The sequence below is a fragment of the Metarhizium brunneum genome, chromosome 6 (assembly GCF_013426205.1).
Source record: "Metarhizium brunneum chromosome 6, complete sequence".
In the NCBI taxonomy this organism is placed as follows: Eukaryota; Fungi; Ascomycota; class Sordariomycetes; order Hypocreales; family Clavicipitaceae; genus Metarhizium; species Metarhizium brunneum.
This window is the reverse complement of record NC_089427.1, coordinates 1,081,472-1,101,642: the sequence shown is the minus strand read 5'-3', so window position 1 is coordinate 1,101,642 and position 20,171 is coordinate 1,081,472. Positions and strand designations below refer to the sequence as shown.

General features: G+C 53.0%; 3 protein-coding genes across 3 annotated transcripts; 2 read left to right on the top strand and 1 right to left on the bottom strand.

Moving 5' to 3' along the window:
* Positions 1-1,929: 1,929 nt before the first annotated feature.
* Positions 1,930-3,975, bottom strand: G6M90_00g096780 (uncharacterized protein; the record flags this gene model as incomplete). Its single annotated transcript, XM_014691172.1, has 2 exons — positions 1,930-3,096; positions 3,196-3,975. 2 exons carry the CDS (start codon positions 3,973-3,975, stop codon positions 1,930-1,932), a joined length of 1,947 nt encoding a protein of 648 aa, XP_014546658.1.
* Positions 3,976-12,109: 8,134 nt separating this feature from the next.
* CLB4 (G2/mitotic-specific cyclin-4) lies at positions 12,110-14,350 on the top strand (the record flags this gene model as incomplete). The annotated part of the gene is made up of 4 exons (XM_014691173.2): positions 12,110-12,121; positions 12,250-13,395; positions 13,462-14,001; positions 14,063-14,350. 4 exons carry the CDS (start codon positions 12,110-12,112, stop codon positions 14,348-14,350), a joined length of 1,986 nt encoding a protein of 661 aa, XP_014546659.2.
* A 2,629-nt stretch (positions 14,351-16,979) lies between these two features.
* G6M90_00g096760 (uncharacterized protein) lies at positions 16,980-19,251 on the top strand (the record flags this gene model as incomplete). Its single annotated transcript, XM_066131516.1, has 3 exons — positions 16,980-17,183; positions 17,250-18,425; positions 18,514-19,251. 3 exons carry the CDS (start codon positions 16,980-16,982, stop codon positions 19,249-19,251), a joined length of 2,118 nt encoding a protein of 705 aa, XP_065987722.1.
* Positions 19,252-20,171: the final 920 nt, after the last annotated feature.

Sequence of the window (20,171 nt, the reverse complement as noted above, 5' to 3'; positions counted from 1 at the left end):
GTCTTTCATGCGCCAGTCTTCAAAACACCGGTTCTAGGCCCTTTTGCACCCAGCCCTCCAGCCCAACCTAGTCTCTTCCCACTCGCTGCCCCAAGTTGGGCATGTAGAAAACGGCAACCATTTTCCACAGTAAAAAGCAGCCTCACCCAAAAAAAAAAATAACCCGCGCCCAATCCTCCTTGAGCTGCGCACGAAACCTAGAAAACCCCGCAGCAGGTAAATGGCGGGGTACCATCTGCCAACCAATGACGTCAAAATTTTCAAATCAGGCATCTCCCCAGCAGAAGCCCTTCCCGTGAAAAGTCACGTGTCTGTCACACCAGCCAATCGGTTTATTTCCCTGGTGCTCTGACGACCCCTGCAACGGCTTTTCCCGAAAAAGTCCACGCTAGACCCGTCAAGGAATAGCGCGTCCAAACTCCATTCAAGATGCGATGAATTTGCGATATGCGCCGAGTTGCGCACCGCGATTTTGCGCCGAGTATAGAAAAACAGCCTCCTTGGCAGAATTCGCCAAGGAGCAGTGGCCAGTGCAGGCGCGCGAGCGGGTTGAACCGCATGGCCTACTTTTTCTTCTTTTCCCGCCGCGGCGCGCGAGCACGTGTGCCAGTCGGGCGCTTGTGGTTTCACGTTGTTGTTGTTTTTGCTGTCGCAGCCAAGTCACGACAATTGGCTCCTTTGGCGCCCAGGCCAATTCCCGTCCACAACATTTGAAGTCTCGAGTCGCAAGAGGGCCAGGACGGAACTGAACAATCAAAATCAATTCGCATGTGCGCTGCTACCCCTTTTTGCTATCCCCAACATTTCCTTCCCATCCCGGCCGAAACTAACACGGTCGCAAATTCACTAAAAATCATATAAAAAAAAGAAAAGAAAAAAAAAAAAGAGAGAGAGAGAGAGAGAGAGACGCGATAAAACGCAACGAAGAAAATCAACATGTCAAAAAAGCCACACGCACAAAACGGCCAAAAACCTTCCCTGCTGACCTGAACCCTGTGCAACATCGCAGTCCATCCTCGCCAGATAAAATAGAACAAGGGCCACAAAATCGAAAGCAAAAAAATAACAAAAAACAACTGGCCTCCGCGTGTTGCCCTTGTCCGTAGTCCCCTCTTATTCCCCAAGCCCGTTTCCTCGCAAATGTTGAGGGCAAGCGCATGAGACCTGGGCGCTCTCAATCTTTGGTTGCACACAACGCGTACATCAAAACATGCGGTGTAGCTGGATCAATATTATTTCCAATCGCACCATTCTGTTGGCTTTTTTTTGGTCTTCTTCTCGTCTCCTTGCCCCGGCACTTTATCCGCAGAATTCTTTTCGTCTGCGCAGCCAGCCGAAAAAAAGAATAAGTAATCACACACGAGTGATGCAAGAAACAAAATAAGTAAAATGGCCGACGTAAACAATACAGAAATCCATTTTCTGCCGAGGAAAAGAAAACAAGAAAAGAGAAAAGAGAAACTCAAACTCCAACAAATCCTCTTTCCTAACGCCAATGAAGGAGCGTAATGGTCTTGCAAAAAGATTCGACCGTCATAATTACATCCTCCCCCCTGAGAGTCATAAATGTTGGGGGTGCCGTTCCCGGAAGAAATCCAGTCAAAGGACAGCAGTAAAATGCTCTGCGCATCAATTTGTCCCCTTGTCCCGGCGATTTCCTGCTCCAAAAAGTAGAGACAAGGCCCACCATGATTCCAGAATAAAACACACCATTCTGCCCGCCGTTTGGTTGTTGCAAGTCCAGTAAGGACTGTAGGGAGAATCTAAGAGAAACAAGGGAACCGCTTTTGCGCTCCTATCGCGCGCGTCTTCTTAACAGAGGTAAGCCAGGCTGTAATGCTCAGGTTGTTATACAAACGTATCGAGATCGCAACATGGTCGCGCTCGACAACTCATGTTGTGGAAAAGCGTTCGCGGCTCACGACAACACTACCTCTTGCGCTTCTTGACCTTGTCAGCCGTCATTGCAGCTGTCGTGATGGGAGCCGCCGGCAACAGAGCAGGCTGCAGCGGAGTCGTGACTTCATCCTTCTTGATCGGCACGCCCATATGGCGACCATATCGCCCTTTGCGGCCGTTGCCTTCGTCCTCGCTGATGCACTGATCAGCAGAAAGTCCCGCATCTCGGCATCGTCCGCACGGACGCTGACGATCGCATCCCTTCTTGCTCTTGCGGCAACGTTGGCAGCGAGGCTTGGTGGAGAGATCAGGCTGTTCGTCCTCGCCAGGCTGGGGAATCTGTCCAACCGATGCAACCGATGGTTTCCTTGAGTGAGTGGTTGAGGCAGGAGACATTGGGCCGGGGACTGTAGCAGTAGCAGGCAGTTTCTTCGTCTTGATGCTGTTGACGGGGCGGGGAGCTTTGGGAGCCTTTTGGACCGATGATGCCTTTGATACAGAAGGGGTGGGACGTTGCTTGGTAACTGCCGGCTTGCTCTTTGCCTGGATGGGCTTGCGGCTGCCTGCATGCGCTCCAGAAGTGCCGTCTTCATATACAGCGTCATCGCCGCTGGCATCAGGAGCCTCAGTAGCAGCAGGGTTGAAACCTGTTTCAGTAGACGGATAGATTAGCCTGGCAGTTCCAGAGGCATCCAGTCTTTGCCGGCGCGACACCGGCAACTCGTCCTCGCTATCACTCTCGCCATCACTAGTGGCTCCAGTGGACGACGCGGCGTCAGCCCGGCCGCTAAAGGTATCATCCAGCGTTGATGCCGACGTGCGACCGTGAGAAATATTGGACATGTCGCCTAGTCGCATGAGTTGAATGGCGACATCCTTGTCTTCCTCAGACATGCAACTCCCAACTGTGGGGTCGGGTGTGGGCAGGATTCCCATTCCAGAGCCTACACCACTGCCGTTGCTGGCGTATCCGATGCTGTCGCGGGAACGATGGCCATGCGCAGGCGTAGCATACATGCTAGGCTGAACATTGTTATAGCTTTGAGGAGATTGCATCGGCCGGGGGTTTGCAAATGGATGTTGCCCAGGATGCACAAAGGGAAGCGACGGGCGCTGGTGCTCCGCACGGCGAGCGGGCGAAACCGAAGGATTGGAGGTTGCCGCTGGCATCTGGGGTGGTGCAAACAAGGGCAATTCCTATACGGAATTGCAAGATTAGCAAAAAGGACTCTCCTGTGTACAAGGACTGATAGCCAGGCGTGGCCGTGGCACTGCGTTGCTGGAGGCATTCCTTACCGAACTCTCAAACTTGGCTCGTTTGCGACGGCCACCTTCGACAATATTCTCGACACTAATATCCGTAGTCCCAAGCTGCTCCTTGCTCTTGCCAGAAGTGCTGCTGGGGGCGCCATCTCCACTGCTGTACCCGTTCATGCTGTCACTATAAGCATCGGAGTGTGCGTGGTTGAAGGCTCTACGATCCTTGGCAGATCTAGACCGCCCTTGCTTTTCATTTGTGCCTGTAGAATCGCTCCTCCGGCCACGACTACCACTCGGAGACGGGCTGCGCCTCCGTGAGGCTGTAGACCCGGGCCGGGCGACATCCTGAGCATAGCACGGAGCATGCATCTGTTGAGGCTGGTAGTTGTCCTGCTCATAATAGGACTCTGCAGCACCAATGGACTGTTGGTGGAATGCATGTTGGCTATAGCCAGTCGAGGCAGCAGGAGACTCCTCAATTACTCGAACGTAGACAACCATGTTGTTTCGGAAGTTCTCATATCGAGCAATGAGCGTGTTTCCGTGCTCGTCCTCGAAACTGACGCCTTTGGAGCCTGTGGGACCAGAGTACAAGCCGTAAAAGTTCTTGACGGTTGTGACTATTGAGTCTGTAGTGTCATGTGGGTAGATCTGCACTCGCATGGGCAAGCGCGCCCGGTACTGAGGCGATTCCAAGAAGAGAAGCTCAAATGCGACATTCTTGGGAGTTGCACTCTGCCTTGGCGAGACACTGCCCCCATTGGACGAGTCTCCCGACACAGGCACAGAGGTATTGATGGGCGACATGGAAGCCATGGCGCCAAATTAATTTTCCTTTGTTTACAGTTTTGTGTAGATGTAATTATCGGGCGAAGCGACCGGACGATCGAGGCGGTAATGTTGCTTGATTGCGTGAGGCAGTCCGGCTGGTGCGGGTTTTGGCTTTAGCCTGTGGCAGAGGCAGAGCGAGGGTGTGGGTTGACGCAGCCAGGCGCCAGACGAGAGTAAAGAAAGGAGTCGCTCAATGAGGCCCCCAACAATCTCCTGTTTGCGACTTGATTTGGATTGTATGATTGTCGTGTCGGCTACTCCCTCGTCGAAAGTGTGCTTCTTTGAGGACAAGCCAGGGACAACACCGCCGTCAAGGCCGTGGGCGGTAAGCGCCAACTCGGTCGTTGACTCCGGACTTGCGCGGCGGCTGCGATGACTGCTGGGCAAGTTGCGACGACGATAGGGATAGTGCCTAAATAGTGGTTTGGGACGATTAGCAAAGGGGACGGGCAAAGGCATTCATCAGTGTGAAAGACAAGTCGACGGAGGCTCCCACCGCCCAAGCTGGCCAACTACCTCAGGCTGGGGGAACCGGGGCCCTGAGTACTGCACATGCGCAGCGCCTCCGCGGCAAGACGGATTTGGATACTTGAAATTGAGGCCAGACGGTGATCGCGCATGACGGTAGAGACGATGGGACTTACCACAGATACCAGGAGTTGCTTGGATGGTTGTTGATGGCGGCCAAGACGGAAGAATGTGTGCTTGAGGAAAAGAGGAGTTGGCTGGCGAAGTCGAACGATTTTGTCGCCGCCGCATGGGCGTACCGAGTTGGGGGACAGGGCCAGTAGCGAGTTCTCGGAGAGGGGGGGAGGGTTTTGGGACACCTAGAACAACTGTCCAGCAGCGGCGAAACTCCCTGAGAAGGTGAACTTAGTGCTGGTCAGGCCTTCTGTGGAATAGCCATTGCCCAGTAAAAACGTCAAGTAGAGGCCTGGCCGCTGGGCGCCTGGCGCCAGACCGTTGGAACAGGCTGGGGCCACATGCGCAGTCGGGCCTGATGAAACGTCCCAGGCTCCAAGCTGGCTGGCCTTGCCGCCGAACAGCGAACGACTCGTTGGCGCCGAGGTCGACTGTCTACTCCGTACCGTCAACGTCCATTGAAACACACGGCGGCTTTGGCGCCAACAATGTTGTGTCTCTTGCTAATAATGACCGTTTACTCTGGCTACGGCATGTTCGAGTACGAAACCGCCGCGAGCCGTTTAACATGACATGAAAAATGCACGGCAGATCTGTCCGTCGAGTCGCTGTGCCTCCGCCTCAAGTACTGGAGCTCCAAACTCAAACTCCAGTTAGTCTCATCTTACCCGACCTGCACCTACTTGATACCTGGCCATCCAATGCCAATTACCGTCCCCGTTCCTGCCCTCCAGCTTTCCACCCGTCCCCGGATCGGAATGAATGTGTGTGAACTGTACATATGAGGAGAAGACAAGAGGGTGGGATTTGCCAGCCCATCCGTCGATCCTGGGCCTGGGTCGTAGGCCATTGGCCATGCGAGCCCATGGTCACCCGCCGTCGCCCGTGGTGGCCCATGGGATGGTGGTGGGCAAACAGGCAGGCACAATGGTGTGCTGTGGCGTAGCGTACCTTCCGCGAAACTCCTACCGTAACCCAGTCTCCCGACTGGTCTCCAGTCGCACCTGCTTCGTGGTTTGACCTGAAAGGTACGCACTGCCACAAGCCTCGAGCTCCAGTGCCTACTTGCGATCCAATGCGCCTCCGTCCCTACGTACATATTCTTGCACGTCTTGGTCCCAGCTGGACAGTCCCAACGTATCTCGTACAATCCCTCCTGTATTTCTCGCATATCTGTGAAGATGCCGAATTTCTACGTGCAAATTCTCCGTTCCCGACCTGTGTCTCCATCGCGGGAAGCCGATACAATATGCGGACCCTCTCCTCGATAATAACCACTTTGCCAGCGTGCCGATGGGAATTAGCGGGGGGCCTTGCTTTGAACCGAGTGGCCGCTTCAGTCAAGGTCACCGACACGAAAAACCAACAACACCAGGCAAGGAGCTCAAGGAACACCCTTGAGCTGTTTCTGCAGTCAACGGTTCCGAGCAGGCAACCAGGAACAGGCACATACCACACCAAAACCAGGTTCAACAAGCATACATCATAACTACACGCACTCATTCAAGAGCCTCTAGCTCGAAGCACCCTTCTAATACTGAGATGCTGCTGGCTTAAGTGGTCCCACTCATCCCAGGTCTGGTGACTCAACCCCAGCCATACATCCACAGACGCACTTGCCACAGATCACTAGTAGTCAAGCTCAACAAATATCCAAGACTTCCTTGCTGGCCACCCAGAGGGCAACGCAATACGCCACTGGGCCCCTGGCTCGGCGATACAGGTGAGATTATCAACTCTTGCAGTTGGATGGCCGTTCCCTGATTAGTCTCCCGCTGTACGGAATATTCACGTTGGAGTTTTACATTCAAGCACGCTCTCAGCCCGTGGAGCCTGTACGGATTGGCAACCTTGAAAAGGGTGCAGCAAGGGTACTCCGTAAAGCGTAAAGCACTGTAGGTACAGTGGAACAACGCAGAGAACGACTGGTTCCTCTGCAACATAGCCTGTAAATGCCATGCATGTCGCTTGGTTGTGTTGCCTTGGCCTGCTGCATAGTCGCATTTCCGAGCTCACCGCACCATGGGCTAGTTGACCTCGCCCATCGTGGACATGGATGGATACCAACTGGCCGTGTCCAACCTCATAGTAAGTTTGTCACTTCATCTTTCCCCTCAACTTTCTGACACCGAGAAGATAACAGGAGGGGGAATCGGAGCAAACAACGTTTTGCGAGCCATATGCTTCCCCTTCCATCCAAGATGGAGAGCTATCCGGAGCCAATCGAAGACCTTTTGCCCACCTCATCAGAGCCGCCCGTTTGCCTGGCTGGCAGGGATTCGAGTGACAAGCGGAGTCAATATGCCTTGAGAGTGTGGTGAGTGTGGTGGGGACCATGTCTGCTGCCCAAACATGGCTGGCGGCTGTGGGAGCGGCTGTGGAAAAGCCTCTGTTGGACAAAATAATGTGTTCAGGTCGCAAGAGCCGGTACGGTTTGCCTGATGAATAATGCTCCGTCACCGTCTATTCTACGTTGGCAAGTGTGAGTTGCGCCTTGAAGGTCTGTCTCTCAAAGACAAGCGCAATGAAACATGAGCTCCATTATTCTCCAAACGGCGTTGGATCGCTTACTTCGCCAGTTGGTCAGTGCTTGCTACGATGATATAAGCGACCAGGAGGCCCCGATGTACGGAGTAGTGCGGCATTGGTACCGTGGATAACTAATATGGGCTAGCGATGAATAAGTTCGTCCGATTTCGAATGTTCAAATCGCAATCATCTTTGATTCAGCTAGGCCCCGTCGCAAACAAGAAATCGCAAATGCACGTAAAAAATACCATGCCGACGATTGGGAAAATGCTCAGACGGTCGGTATCTTTGCTGGCTGTCAACACTCAAGACGGCTGGTGACTTGTACGGAGTACGCCCTGGAGCTTACTGATTTGCGATGAGCCCTCGTGGCACAGGATTCACCCATATCTGGCGCACGCATGGTCTAGGTAACGGGCCATCTTCCAGCCTGGTTCCTGACCCGCGGTTTCAGGGCGCATTCAAAAACCATGGCTGATTTGTGTCGCATCACATTCTTCCGTTGTTTCCATCCTTCAAAATTGCGCTTGGCCTCTTGCCAGGCTATGGCGACGCTGTATTTCTCACAAGGGTCTGGCCGTCTAACCCGTGAACGGTCGCCACCATGAGCGCTATATCAAGGGCCTTCTCCAGAAGCATTCTCTGTCAAGGATGAAGGGTCTCTGTACCAGATCGAGTTTGGAGGGACTATGTGTAGGGGTTGCCTCGGTTTAGTACATGCGAACAAAGCACGAGACGGCACTGTGAAGCATCTCGATAAATTCGTCAATGGCAGAGATGAATATGGAATTGTACAGCCGTCCCCACTCTGACTCTCGTCACAACGCTCTATGAGAGTTGAATTCCAAGCGCGACAAGAAGGGCTCTACGAATGAATGCATGTAGCAAGCGTGCTAATTGCAATGTCTGATACGACGAGAGCCCGTAAGCACCGACATGCCACAAAGCATTTCTTTACTTAGCACGATTTACTTTGTCTATTGATGCACCGGCCACTTCTGAGGGCCAGCCCAACTTCAATGGGTCCAATCGGCGCATCTCTATGGTGCCAGCGAAGGCACTTACTTATTCAACCCGGCATTCCCACTTGTATGGCCCGGATCCTGGCAGATAGAAATGGGATGCAACCAGCGCGACTCGTCTGCCAATAGGATTATGTCCAGAGGCACACAGAGTTACGGTGTGCGAAGGGGGGGGGGGTTATCTTGTCTTTATGCGACTCAAGACAGATGGCCACATACCCGACCTCTTACCTCACCTATGGACGATGCTGATGAACAGACATTCTCGATAATCATGATAGCTTCCTGTCTATGAGCAAGATAGGCTCAGTGGCTGGCGTCGCGGCTCCTGCCCATGACGTGGCTTAATTTTTCTGCCCATCCGAGCCATTTTCTAGTCGTTTGGTTCTCTGGTGGCCATTGTGTTTTCTTCCTTCTTTCATTTGACAGTGTTCGACCATAAAGCATTAGGAATCGGCTTCGAAGGGAGGTGTCATGTTTCTTCCCTGAGGGTGATGCCGGCATCAGGCCTTTACGGGTAGCAACCACAGATCACCAGTCTATACACAAGCATTTCCATTTCGGAGTGAGCGGAGTATGGATATATATTGATACGAGAAGACAAAATATCAGAGTATTTTCTCCAGTCCCCAAAAGCAGTCATAGTCTAAAGGTTTGGTGTTAGAATGGGAGTTGGTGCGGAGTAAAACAGACCGCTGGCACACCCTAGATCGGATTCTGTCAAGGATTATGAATTCATGACTCTCTACGGAGTACACACGACGCAGTTTAAGACCGGTGACTCCACGACCCGCTCTTCCGCCGTGAAAACTCATCAAGGGACTTGGAGCCGACAAAACTTCGGTGAACCCATAGGTCTATTGTCAAAAGGTGGGTTTTGGAAGAGGCGAGACTGTTTAGAGTGACGAGCGCTGGACCTCACGATTTCTTTTCGACGATAGCAATCGTCTCCCAACAATTTGGTCAGGATCAGTGCCGAAAGTCTGGCGTTACAAAAGTGCTCCAATGCGGTGGAGGTTGACATAAAGGATCCGCATCAGCATAACATTCACTTAACTGCACTTACCTCTCACAACCGAACTCCTATTTTGCATAAATACATGACGTCGCGGGGAGTACGGCGCATGGAGGAACCAGGGATGAAGACACGGCCAGCACATGCAACAAGCTAGTACTATTTAAAGGTGATTCGAGGCGAAAGTGATATAGACTAGGGCTGGCGCAAAAATAAAATGGCCTAGAATAGCCCAGGGATGCTTCGTGAGTAATGCCTCTCGTCAGCGCAGAGCGGTGGCACTTGAAATGACAACTGGAACAGGAAAGCCCCTGGAAAAGGAGTCCTTGGAGAGGGCACTGGGGACTTTGGATGATGCCATTGCTGTGCGGCGATGACACCCTAACGGCGGCACATGTTCGCGATTGCACATGGCGGGTTAAGAGGAGCGTTGAATAGGCGAGGGCGTCAGTCGTCAGTCAATCACCAAATCCGCACCGCGCAAGTTTTCGATAATTCGTAACCGCCATTGCGATGCTTGGGCACCAAAATTGCAACTAAAGAAATGCGACAATTGTATGTACGGGGCGATGCGACCCTGGCGGGCGCGCCATTGCCGCCAGATATACATACATGTGTCACTGTTCGAAGGCTTCCTCAAGTAGGCACGACTCTGAGCGAGTGAGCGGCAGAGACACAAGCGATGATGAAACGATGGGCCGGAGTAAAAGACGACGAGGCGCTAGGGCGACCATTCGGCGCGTACCAAACTTTTTTCAAAAGGATGCTAGGTGCGATACGGCGCTCACTTTGAAAGGATGGGGCAGTTGTTGTGTTGTTTGGCAGGTCATTTGAGTTGAATTTATAACTCTGTCGAGTGCGCTGGCGCAATTTGGATCTTTCCCAGGCCATCTTGGCCGTTGATTGCTATTATCCCTGGTCCTGGTGTCCCTCTCAACTCCCGGTTTCAAGCGGAATCGCGGATCATTTAGGCGACCAGAAGGATCACGTGTTGTCGCGTACCGTTGGTGCTGCGGCACCTGAAGTGTCGACGCGCTAGGTTATGAGAATATTTACAGCTGCGCTAACCGCGCTTGACAGAATTTTATCGCTTTAAATAGCTACAGGTACTCAGGGAAAAACAGAGAGTAATTTTGACAGGAATTTGTTTCTTCTTCTGAAGGTTCCCGTCGATATTGTCAAGTTTCTGCTTCTGTAAGGTCGAGATTTAGATGTTTGTGAGACGCGACAACGTGGGGAATGACCTGATTAGGATTAGCGCCCTTGTATTGACTTTTCGGTATTTTGCCAGAACAGATTGGACAATCGTCATCGTCTGGACAACGGGTGAACAGGCTAGTCTGAAGCTGTCTTGTTTCGAGAGGGACGAACGTGCCGCCATCTGGTCTGTGCACCATGTGCCACAGCCACGGTTCTGCAGATGGAATGGATTTGTGCAACGGAAAAAAAGGTCGACGCGCTCAGCAGGCTTGGTACGCTCCGGCGAACGTGGCCGCGAATTTGCTGTATTTTCGCGGATGGTTGGTCATTTGGGCTACAGAGCAGATGCGAACTGGTTCGGACAAGGCAGCGCGTTCTGTGGACTCCATTTTGGTGTTGAAGTGCCTGGCTGGGGTGCGGACAACGGAGTAGCTGGTGGTCACTGCCTCCATAACCTCCTCCACACATATGTTGTACAACAGTCACTATGCACTCCGTAAACAAACAAACAACAGCCTGGCCGAAGGCTCCACGTTTCCGGCTGCATCCAAAGACCGTCGCGGTGGAGCGCGGATCTGGGTATTCAATGTCGACGAGCCCATGCAGTCGCTGTCTGTACATACCTGGTACATACCCAGGTACATAGTACTAGTAGTAGTAGCAGTAGTAATCCCACGTCTTTGTCCATCGGATGTTATGCATGCATGCGGTTGCGCTTTGTGCAAAAATAGTACGCCGCCGTGCCAAGGAGTACTCCGGAGAGGCAGACACAGACGCAGACGCAGACGTACCCGTGGCGACGGGCGATGGAGCTCTGTTTTGCTTGAGCAACATCCCCAAAATCATCGTCTTCTATTTTTGTTGTCATTTTATCTCACCTTGGACTCACTGTTTCTTAAGTGTTCAAAAGCTTCTCTCCCCGAGCACTTGCGCTGTTAAATTGCGACCGTTTTGCCCTGCCCCCGGCCCGTCGCCCAATTTCCCCTTCTCTTGTGCAGGGTCTTGGTAAATGAATCAATTCCGTCGCCGGCTGCCTTTATTCCCACCTGGCTTATTTCATTCTTCTTCATCTTAATTTTTCGGCCGCCCGACTACCGCACCCCAGGCGATCTGAGCTGGATACTGCGTCGGCGTCATCCCTTTTTACATCCCTTCACTCCTGTCTGGCCACCTTCAACACGCCATCTTTCCCAAAGCTGTAACGAGGCGTGTATATCCGTACCCTCGCATTGGGGATGCAAAACGGCTCTACATCATCCTGTCGGCTATTTCTGTCTTGACCTCTGTGACAACGACATTTGTTTCTTCATTCTCTTCCTCCCCTCTGTTGTCTGCTTTTTTGTCGGCGTTTTAGGCAGGGACGTCGCTTTCAATTGTCCACACCTTCTCGTCAGCTAGTCAGTCATCTTGGCGCAATCTGCTCTGACTGAGACACGTCTTGGAGTCTCGCGTCTCTCGAACGCTCCCGTCGACGCCAATCAAAGAACAACACAGCCCGAGCGTACCGCCAAAATTCGAATATTATTCCCGCACCGAAGTTGCTCGTTTCTTTGTGCATGATAACCTCGACGCGATCGGTTGCCAGTCGTTACGAAGACGGGTGGGCTTACGCTTGCCCCTGCGCTCTGCCTTCCTCGAGAAAGGCGTTGTTTGATACCCTCACGAATTTGTTGGTCTTTGTTTATTTCTGCATTTGGTTTGTCTGGACATCATGGACGCAAGGGTATGCATTATTCCCACGCCGATTGGGTCCCTCTCTTTTCGTTGGCAGCTGACAAAAGCTTGGTCCTCATGCTGTCTATGGAATTCCCTTTGGAAATCCGACTTGGCTAACTTTTCTCTTCGCGCTAGCCCTTTCGATCTCGCGGTGCCGAAAATATTGTCCCTCCTCTGCATCAACGGCACAAATCGACCGGTAACCTTGCCGTTATGGCTGCTGGTGCTGCCGCCGCCGTAGGCTTCCGAGGCCCTGCCAAGCGCGCAGCCTTTGGCGACGTGACCAACATGTCAAAGAACACAGCCGGCAGCCGCGATGATGCGAAGATGGCTAAGCTGCACGCGGTGACGGGTGCTTCGGTAGCTGCCTCAATAAATAAGGAGAATGCCCCTTATCATGTCAACGGCAAGGACTCTTTTGCTCGCCCTGCACAGAGGTTATCCAACGGAATGTCGAGCAAACCCAAGGTCCTAGTCGCTCCTGATGCGGGCAAAAGGTCGACTACCAGCGCTGTTCAAGAGGTGGCTGCTACTGCCTCAACTGCCGTTGTGGCCAGCAGTTCACGTCCTACTGGTGTTGCACGGCCCCGAGCAGCACATGAATCAGAGAGGGAGGTAATTTTACCTTCTTTCCGCGGCTCTTTCGATGTCCCTCCCTTGCAGCCGCGCCATCATAAGAGTCAGCCTCAACTCAAGCAGCAGAATCAGCCTACGCTTCGCAGAACCCAGAGCAAGCAATTTGAGAGAGCAGACTTTGCCTCTGACAAGGCTGCGCGAGTTTCAGGCTCCGACTTGGTTGGCATGCCTTCTCGGATTGTTGAGGAGCAAACTTGCGCTGATCTTCCGTATACTGTTGCTCCGCATCCACCGATTGAGGAAGTGAATCACGCTGCCTCGGAAGAATATGTTGAACTTGCCCCTTCCAAACTTTCTCACATCTCTGAAGAGCCTCAGCACATTCCCATCCCTTCTAGAGAATCACACACACAGCCACTTTCAGAAGCCGAGGAATACTGGGACGAGGAGGAAGATGAAGATTACGACGACCAGGATCAAGCCTACACTACTGCGCATTCTTTCCGATCCCAAAACCTCACTACAGGAGGCGTGACAACTATTCTCGCTCCTCGTCTGACCTCCAAGATCCAGCGTGAGCTGGAAGATGCCAAACTTGAAGTTAAACAGACTCGCTCGCTGAATGATATCGAAGAGGAGATGTGGGATGTCAGCATGGTTGCAGAGTATGGAGAGGAGATATTCGAGTATCTGCGTGAGTTGGAAGTAAGTTTTTTTGCTTGCTTTAAATTGCAGTTGATGTCCCCGTGCTAACGCCTATGGTATCTGTAGATCAAAATGCAGCCAAACCCGCACTATATGGAAATGCAGACCGAAATTCAGTGGTCGATGCGTTCTGTCCTGATGGATTGGCTGGTCCAGGTTCACAACCGATTCAGCTTGTTGCCCGAGACGCTGTTTCTGACTGTCAACTATATTGACCGATTCCTTTCTTGCAAGATTGTCTCGATCGGCAAGTTGCAGCTGGTTGGCGCCACCGCCATCCTCATAGCCTCCAAGTACGAAGAAATCAACTGCCCATCTCTGGAAGAGATTGTCTACATGGTGGATCGCGGGTACAGCCCCGAAGAGATCCTCAAGGCTGAACGTTTCATGCTCAGCATGCTCAGTTTCGAGCTTGGTTGGCCCGGGCCCATGAGCTTCCTCCGTCGAGTTAGCAAGGCCGACGACTATGATCTCGACACCCGCACGCTGGCCAAGTATTTCCTTGAGCTGACCATTATGGACGAGCGGTTTGTCGCGTCTCCCCCCAGCTTCTTGGCTGCTGGCGCTCATTGTTTATCGCGATTGATTTTGAAGAAAGGCGATTGGGTATGTTTCTCTGCACCATGCAGGATTCTATTGTAGTGCTGTTGCTAACGCCGTGTTTTAGACCAAGGCACATGTCCACTACTCTGGATATACTTGGGCTCAATTAAAGCCTTTGGTTACAATGATGATTGAGTGTTGTGAACAGCCAGCTCTACATCATAGCGCTGTGTACGAGAAATACCAGGAGAAGAGATTCAAGGAGGCCGCGACTGTCGTTCAGCACGCGCTGGATGCCGGTTTCACTCTGCCGCATCACTCGGCTCCCATTCGCCCTGTGCGCGGACAGACAGACGACTTGTCAGATATGCTGCCGTACTCAAACGGCTTGTTGGTTTCCACCGAGGGCTAAATTGATATGTCGTGACATGTCAAATCACCCCGCCACATAGTCTTACCTTGCCAGCAAGCTATGCACAGATTGGCGGATGTAAATCGCCTTTACACACTGCGCCTGAACGGTCGATCAATCAGACGGCCTATGCGGAGGTTTTCACAAACAAATCCACGTCTACGATTTGTTTGTCATTACGAGATTCATGACTTATTCCACAAACTTCATCCCTGAGAGCAGGCCACCACACTCCTCGGCCTGTTGTTCTCGTCCTCTTGATCTTTTTTTGCTTTCCCCTTTTTCCTTCTCTTACTCATTTTCGGCGTTTGCGGGCTGCTTCTAGACGTGGCTGGATTGTTAATCAGGGATATACCGCATCAGGGCGACGGAGTAATTTTTGGCACATTTGGCGGATGGTGCTGCTTTTTATCGTCTTTTCGTTGTTTGTTCGTTGCGCGGAACAGGCATTAGAGGGATAATGCGTGTTTGAAATGAAAAGCTTGCCGGACTCTGGATTGAGGGCAGGGGGGAATGCATGCCTGGTCTGTGGAGGGAACATTATTTTTGTATGGTTAATTTTGCGAGGGGCATTTATTTGTTTGTAGAGGTTAATGAGCTGGCATACTGCGCTGCACGAGTTTTGCCTGATGTGATTGATGTGCTTGAAGCTGTGAGTGAGGTATGGGCGAGATGGCGACGACGTCACGTTTAGATGTATGGTCTAAATGAGCCGTGCCAGTGTAGGTTTTATTAGTTGCCTTTACTTCTTGTGGAGTAGATGTCACTTGAATGATGCGATAAAGGCATGACAAAGTATTTTGACACGATATAAAACACTGCAACTGGAGCTGACGAGGTTTAACAGGCTTGATGTCAGGATACGAGAAGAAAGACTGGCGCGGGCTGGAGCTACGACAACTAACGCAGGGAACCATCTACCTACATAGACACCGGGTACTGTAGACTCTTTCGGTCAAGCGCCGTACTACTAGATACATAACAGACATTTAATGATGGGAAAATGCCGCGCATGCAGAGCAACCTACGGAGTACTCGGTACGGGACGAACGGGCAAGCATAGCATCGAGCAGCTGCCAACATGCAGGATATGCCCGGATGACGCCGCAAAGTCGGTGTACAGAGTACGCCCTGCAGCAGTATTGCCCTCGTGACCCCCTTGATGGGCTTGTGGAGATGGGCCACGGAGTAATGCTGCTGGGGTTTCTCATCTCCGAGTTATTGGGACCATGGGGGAGTTGTGGAGCCGCACATGCCGAGAGTTGACCGGGACCGCCCGCGAGAGCTGGGCCATGGTGAGGTTTTGCATTGATTGAGACGGAGGATGTACAGTACGTCGTGTGATGAAGGTGCGAGGGCGGGGATTCTTGACGATGAGTGGCTCGATGGGTGCGTGGCCAACAAGGTGGGTTGCTCTTTGTTTATATGTTCTTTTATTTCGGGGTTTTTTTTTCAGTTTATCTGATCTGTGCTGCTGCGGGCGGCCACACCTTGTCGCGCGGTCCTGCATCTGCATCTGCATCTGCACCGGGACGGGACCGGGACAAAATGGACATCAGGGCCCCTGATTTAGTCGGATACAAGAAGTAATTGAGATGAACCATGTGGTGCAAAGGGCCAGCCAAAGGTACTAGTAGCTGCAGGTTGAATGTCCTCCGTGCCCGACCCTCGGCCTGCCCATTGTCGGCCGTAATGCGCATCACATGGAACCCGCGGACCGCCCTACCGCCACGGCGTTGTATGATACAGGTAAGCGGCGGCTCTTGCGGGCCTGGAGAAATGTTGACCCGGAACACGCAGGGTGCCGGGGAATGGGGGTGGGATGGCAGGAACGGCCGTCTGCGAACCCCCCTGGCGCTTGCCGCTGTGGCCGAGAGCGCAGGCCCAATCGCGGGTGGCGGTCCTGCTAAAGGGACTAGCCAGTCATGTCTGGCCGCCGACGCCGCATCTCGAATTGAGTCAAGCAGGCTGAGGCGAGACTGAAGACGGCAAACTTTTTTTTTTATTTTTCGGTCGCCCCAGGTTTTGCGACGTCGCGGTTCGGGCCTGCAGCATTGCACAGCAGCACGAGTTTTTCGGTCAACGACAGACTTCCTGCAGCGTTGGGAATCCTCCAGTCTCTTTTGACCTTTTTATTTTTATTTTTTGTGCCATTCTCGTAACGAGCTCGGGGTCCGCAGAGCGCCCCAGTTTCTGGAAACAACGAATTGTGGACGTGACCCGTGTCCTCCCGAATCCGCACCAGCCAGAGACTATCAAGGCACCACAGGCCACTACTGGACCAGGACTACTGGGCCAGCCCCCCCTTGGCCGACGATTAAACGAAACGGGTGCCCGTTGATCTTTTAGTTTCGCAAAGCACGCGCGCCTTTTGTGTTTTGTCTCGTGCAACCTCGTTATCTGGTGACTCGGCGAGGTTTGATCAAACCGAGTGTTTTGGTGTCCAACTGGACCTCTGTGCCCTCTTGCTGTCTCTACCCCTTTCGCCGTCTTTTTTTTTTTTTTGGCCCGTCCTCCTCCCCAACGGCCGCGATCTGCGATACATCCTCGGCCGAAGCGGATGCTTGTTTTTGTTTGGCTTGTGGTTCTCGAATATATACAACAAACATACAAATTTTAATACTTCACCATGTCGAGTCCCTCCACTCTAGTGAAGGAGGCTGTCAAGGAGACCCTAAAGGGCAGCGGTGCTCCCGAAGATCCCTCGCACCAGTTGTCGGCGCAGAGCAAGGCGCGCTTCAATGCCCATGCCGCCAAGGACCCCGAGACCGGCGAACTGTACATGGGGCCCGAGGAGTTCACCAACGCTATTGCGCCAGTGACGGAGGACTATGTGAGTACCGAGGAAGCTTGTCTCTACGCCATTGGCCGGGTTTGCTGACACGAAGCTTTGGTACAGCACAAAATCAAAAGAGACCAGTATTCAATTCTCTTCCGCGTCGCAGACAACAAGGACCGTGGACGTCTGAGTCTGGCGGACTGGGGCGTCTTTGAGAACCTCCTCATGAAGCCCGACGCCGAGTACGAAATCGCATTCCGCCTCTTTGATGTTGACCGCACCGGCGACGTCAAGTACGACGACTTCCGCAGACTCTACGAGCTCAACAAGGGCCCCGACAACATCCCCTTTGACTGGGACTGCGAGTGGGCGAAGCTGTACATTGGCAGCAAGAAGAAGCGCCACAACCTGAGCTACCCTCAGTTTTCACAAATGCTGCGCGGTCTCCAGGGCGAGCGCATCCGGCAAGCTTTCCAGCTGCTTGACAGGGACGGCGACGGTTACATTGAGCCCGAGGAGTTTGCGCGCATCATTCTCGAGACCTCCAAGCACAAGCTTTCCGACCACCTCCTCGCCAATCTGCACACCCTTTGCAACATTACTACGGGCAGCAAGATCTCCTACGCCAACGTTCGCGCCTTCCAGAACATGATCAAGGAGATGGATCTCGTCGAGCTCATTGTGCGACGGGCCATCTCGAGGAGCTCAGACGGCAAAATCACCCGTGCCGAGTTTGTCAACGCGGCGTCCAAGGTTACACGCTTCTCTCTCTTTACGCCCATGGAGGCCGATATCCTCTTCCACTTTGCCAGTCTTGACGAGCCCTCGGGTCGCCTGGGCTTGAGAGACTTTGCCAAGGTCCTCGACCCCTCGTGGAGAAGTCCCATGTACGACGTGGATGAGTCGGCCGTCCCCGTGACCAAAAAGGCCTCCATCTTCCATGGCATTCTGGAGTCGTCCTACAACTTTGCGCTGGGCAGTGTGGCTGGTGCCTTTGGTGCTTTCATGGTGTACCCGATTGACTTGGTCAAGACTCGTCTTCAGAACCAGCGTGGCGCACAGCCTGGCCAGCGGCTGTACAAGAACTCGATTGACTGCTTCCAAAAGGTGTTTCGCAATGAGGGTATCCGCGGCTTGTACTCGGGTGTTTTGCCGCAGCTTGTCGGCGTTGCTCCCGAGAAGGCTATCAAGCTGACTGTCAACGATCTTGTGCGGCGTCATTTCACAGACAAGCAGGGCCGTATTTCCCTGAGTGCTGAGATTTTGGCTGGTGCTAGTGCTGGTGGATGCCAAGTTGTAAGTTTTCCACATCCCCTGAAGCACGAAGTGGTTTCGGCCAAAAAATAAATAAACGATAATAATAACAAAGCTAATATTGTCCTAGGTTTTCACCAACCCCCTCGAGATTGTCAAGATTCGACTGCAAGTACAGGGCGAGGTTGCCAAGTCTGTCGAAGGCACGCCCAAGCGATCGGCCATGTGGATTGTACGCAACCTGGGTCTGGTCGGCCTGTACAAGGGCGCATCGGCGTGTCTGCTGCGCGACGTTCCCTTTTCAGCCATCTACTTCCCCACGTACAGCCACCTGAAGAAGGACTTTTTCGGCGAGACACCGGCCAACAAGCTGGGCGTCCTGCAGCTCCTGACGGCGGGCGCCATTGCCGGCATGCCGGCGGCCTACCTCACCACGCCGTGCGACGTCATCAAGACGCGCCTGCAGGTGGAGGCCCGCAAGGGCGAGGCGTCGTACACGGGTCTCCGGCACGCCGCGTCGACCATCTGGAAGGAGGAGGGCTTCACGGCCTTCTTCAAGGGCGGCCCGGCTCGCATCTTCCGGTCGTCGCCCCAGTTCGGCTTCACCCTCGCCGCCTACGAAGTCCTGCAGACGCTGCTGCCCATGCCCGGCGGCAAGAAGGAGGAGACGATGGCTGGCGTGGGCGACGTCGTGTCCGCCGTGACCAAGGGCCGCGCCCTCGACGCGTCGCCGTTTGCCCGTAGCCGCAACGCCCTCAAGATTATCCTGGATCTGGACGAGGACTTTGGCCGGTCCAAGATTCCCGATGCGAACCGCTGGAAGTCGTTGCCCAAGGTGATGGGCGGTGGCGGCGGCGCAGCTCAGTAAAAAGACAAAAAATACAAAAACAGGCATAGCTAGCTGTTTACTTGGGCGTCAGCACCGGGTGGACTTGAGAAAAATAACTCGCTTGAGTTTTTTTCTTCTTTCTGGCAGACTCGAAACGGGTGTCGAGTGCGAGTTCCCTACGGGGAAAGTATTTGATCGGCATTGCATCAGCCGAGGCGTTTGGGCGGAGCACAGGCATCGTGGCGCATCTTGCGTTTTTTTAATTTCACCAGCTTTCAAGCACAATTCTTGTTTTTTGTGTAGTTTTCTTCTTCTTTTCTTTTTTGGCATCTCCTATGTCGACGGATATGTTGGACAGGCGGAGCGAGGAAATCAGGGACGTTTTTGCTAGCTGCGCACTGGAGAGATGATGCTGGTGCGGATTCTTTCTGGATGTCGGCTAGTTTGCATGGGTTAGATAAAAAGAGGGAAGGGGGCGGGGAGCCCGCGCTCTTTGCTAGATGATACAGGATAGACTAGATGTTCTTTTACGTCTTGTGCGTCTTTTGCCTCTGGCCTGGTGATTTGTGTGTGTGGACAGTGCTTTACGTCTTGGCTGTTTTGACGAGCTGGCGTTGCTGTCTTGCCCTTGGGGCATTTGTCCGTGCTTGTTGGGCTTTGTTTGCATCTGTTGCATCGTGGCCCTTGTGTTTGGTGTTTTGGATCGGCTTTGGGCAAGCTGGGTTGTCTGGGCTTGGGGTCTTGTGTGCCTTTTCGCCGTGATGTGGTTCTGTGTTATGGCAAATCAGCAACACCCGCTGACTTGGGTGTGAGGTGCTGGTCGTCGGCTCTGAAGTCGTTGTTCGTTCACCATGGCCCTACGCACGGCCGTCTTCCGCGACGACGTCGAGCGACCTGCGGAGAAATTCAGCAACCTAGATGTCTTCTTCTTCGACTAGTCGTCTTCCTTTTGCATCGGA